The 1692-nt window shown below is 42.4% G+C and overlaps 1 protein-coding gene across 5 annotated transcripts in view; it reads left to right on the top strand.

Annotated features, from left to right (window-relative positions):
• Positions 1–980: 980 nt before the first annotated feature.
• LOC117947697 (oocyte zinc finger protein XlCOF6-like) overlaps positions 981–1692 on the top strand; it is a 29293-nt gene continuing 28581 nt past the window's right edge. For 4 of the 5 annotated variants that reach the window (XM_034876878.1, XM_034876875.1, XM_034876876.1 and 1 more), the window contains exon 1: positions 981–1123. In XM_034876878.1, the coding sequence (XP_034732769.1) occupies positions 1075–1123 (49 nt within the window). In that variant the 5' untranslated portion in view covers positions 981–1074. The remainder of the gene's footprint in view (positions 1124–1692) is intronic. The other variant, XM_034876879.1, reaches the window with a different exon arrangement.

Here is a 1692-nt window from a genome sequence, read left to right as displayed (position 1 = left end):
CATCCATCCATCTTCATGTCTAAATTCTCATTCCCTCAGCCTGCTATAATATCTTATGTGCTGCCCTCTACTTACAACTGCTCTCAACATACAACACCTACCGCCCACCAACATGCTGCAGAGATCCCAAACTACTACACACATACAACACATTGTAGGCTACTCGATCTGGAACCGTTCAAAATGTTTTTGCACAATTAATTGTCTCAGATATATATTTGTGAATAAGAATACGTTTGTCTCTTTTTGTCACATTTGAAAACATTTAGTATTTTAACCAAATTAAAGTCTCTCTCTCTCTCTCTCTCATGGGCGGGCTAAATTCTCTGAGACGTAAAGCAGAGAAAGGGGCTCGGTTTACACCTATCACCGTTTGGTGATACCACTGGGGGACCCTAGGCAGGCTGGGGGAATGTATATTAATGTTAAAAAACCTCATAAAGTGAAATGTTCATGCCATGGGACCTTTAATTATACATATATATATAATTAATAATACATTTTTACTGATGACACTTACCCACTTTTACTGAAGTAACAAGTACAGTAACTAATACTTTGTTTCTGTACGGTAACTAATACACCCGAATTGTCACATATGGCCTACTTTACTTCATTTCCTAACTTAAAGGTATGCTTTTATTTTGACACCGGTGTGTGTGTAGTGTGTTTGTGTGTGTGTGTGTGTGTTCATGTGTGTGTGCATGCGTGTGTGTGTGTGTGTTTCTGTGTGTGCATATACATGTGTGACGTGTGTTTGTGTGTGTGGTGTGTCTGTCTGTGTGTGCGTGAGTGTGGTTTGTCTGTGTGTGTGTGTGTGTGTGTGTGTGTGTGTGTGTTTGTGTATGTGTGTGTGTGTGTATTACGGCTGCTCAATTATGAGAAAAAATATAATCGCGATTATTTTTGGTCCAGGAATTGAGAGAATAAAGAGGGTTTTATTTTGACAGTGGTCTCCCGGAAGTGGTGTTGTTGTTGCCCCGTGCTGACCAGCGGGAGCGGTGAGGAGAGAAGCCATTAGCTAAATCCGAATCCGAGAATCCCAAACAGCGGTTCTAAGTTTTTTCATCCGAGATGGGGCGACACCGGAGACCGCTGGAGGAGACCAAGCTGCGGGGAGAAGGTTAGTCTGAGAGTCTAACTGCTCCCATAATCACGCTAAGCTAACGTTAGCCTGTTAGCCGCATGCAGCTAGCTACTAAAGCTAACAGGCTCATTTAAGATGAGCTAGTCAGCTGCAGCATCCGGGGACGGTGACGAAGATCTGCGGTAAAGTCGGACGGTTTCCGGCCGATTCCTGCAGCCTTCGGGCTCAACAGGAAGTCACAGAAACACTGAGGTCTGATTCCGATTTAAGAAAATGTTATCAGACGCTTATATCAGCTGGTACACAGTCTCCAGTTTTTATTATGACAGAGTAGCTGTCAAAATGCTCTACTTGCGATCTGTTGCTGATGTTTATTGACAACACACTGTAGATGATCCTTAGTATGATCAGATTTATTCTCTGACTTCTAAACGTCACTATGCCACACAGCATGTGTTTTGTAGAGAATAAGACTTTAAATCAGACTAATAGCAGTTCAAATCTATATAAAAAGTACTACATAAAACGTCAGCATGTTGAGTTGATCCTGAACCAATCAGCTGTTAAATCAGCTGAGAGGCGACGTTTCCCAGCACACTCTGGGT

This window comes from Etheostoma cragini, chromosome 7, assembly GCF_013103735.1.
Source record: "Etheostoma cragini isolate CJK2018 chromosome 7, CSU_Ecrag_1.0, whole genome shotgun sequence".
NCBI lineage: Eukaryota > Metazoa > Chordata > Actinopteri > Perciformes > Percidae > Etheostoma > Etheostoma cragini.
This window is presented reverse-complemented; position numbering and strand designations above follow the sequence as displayed.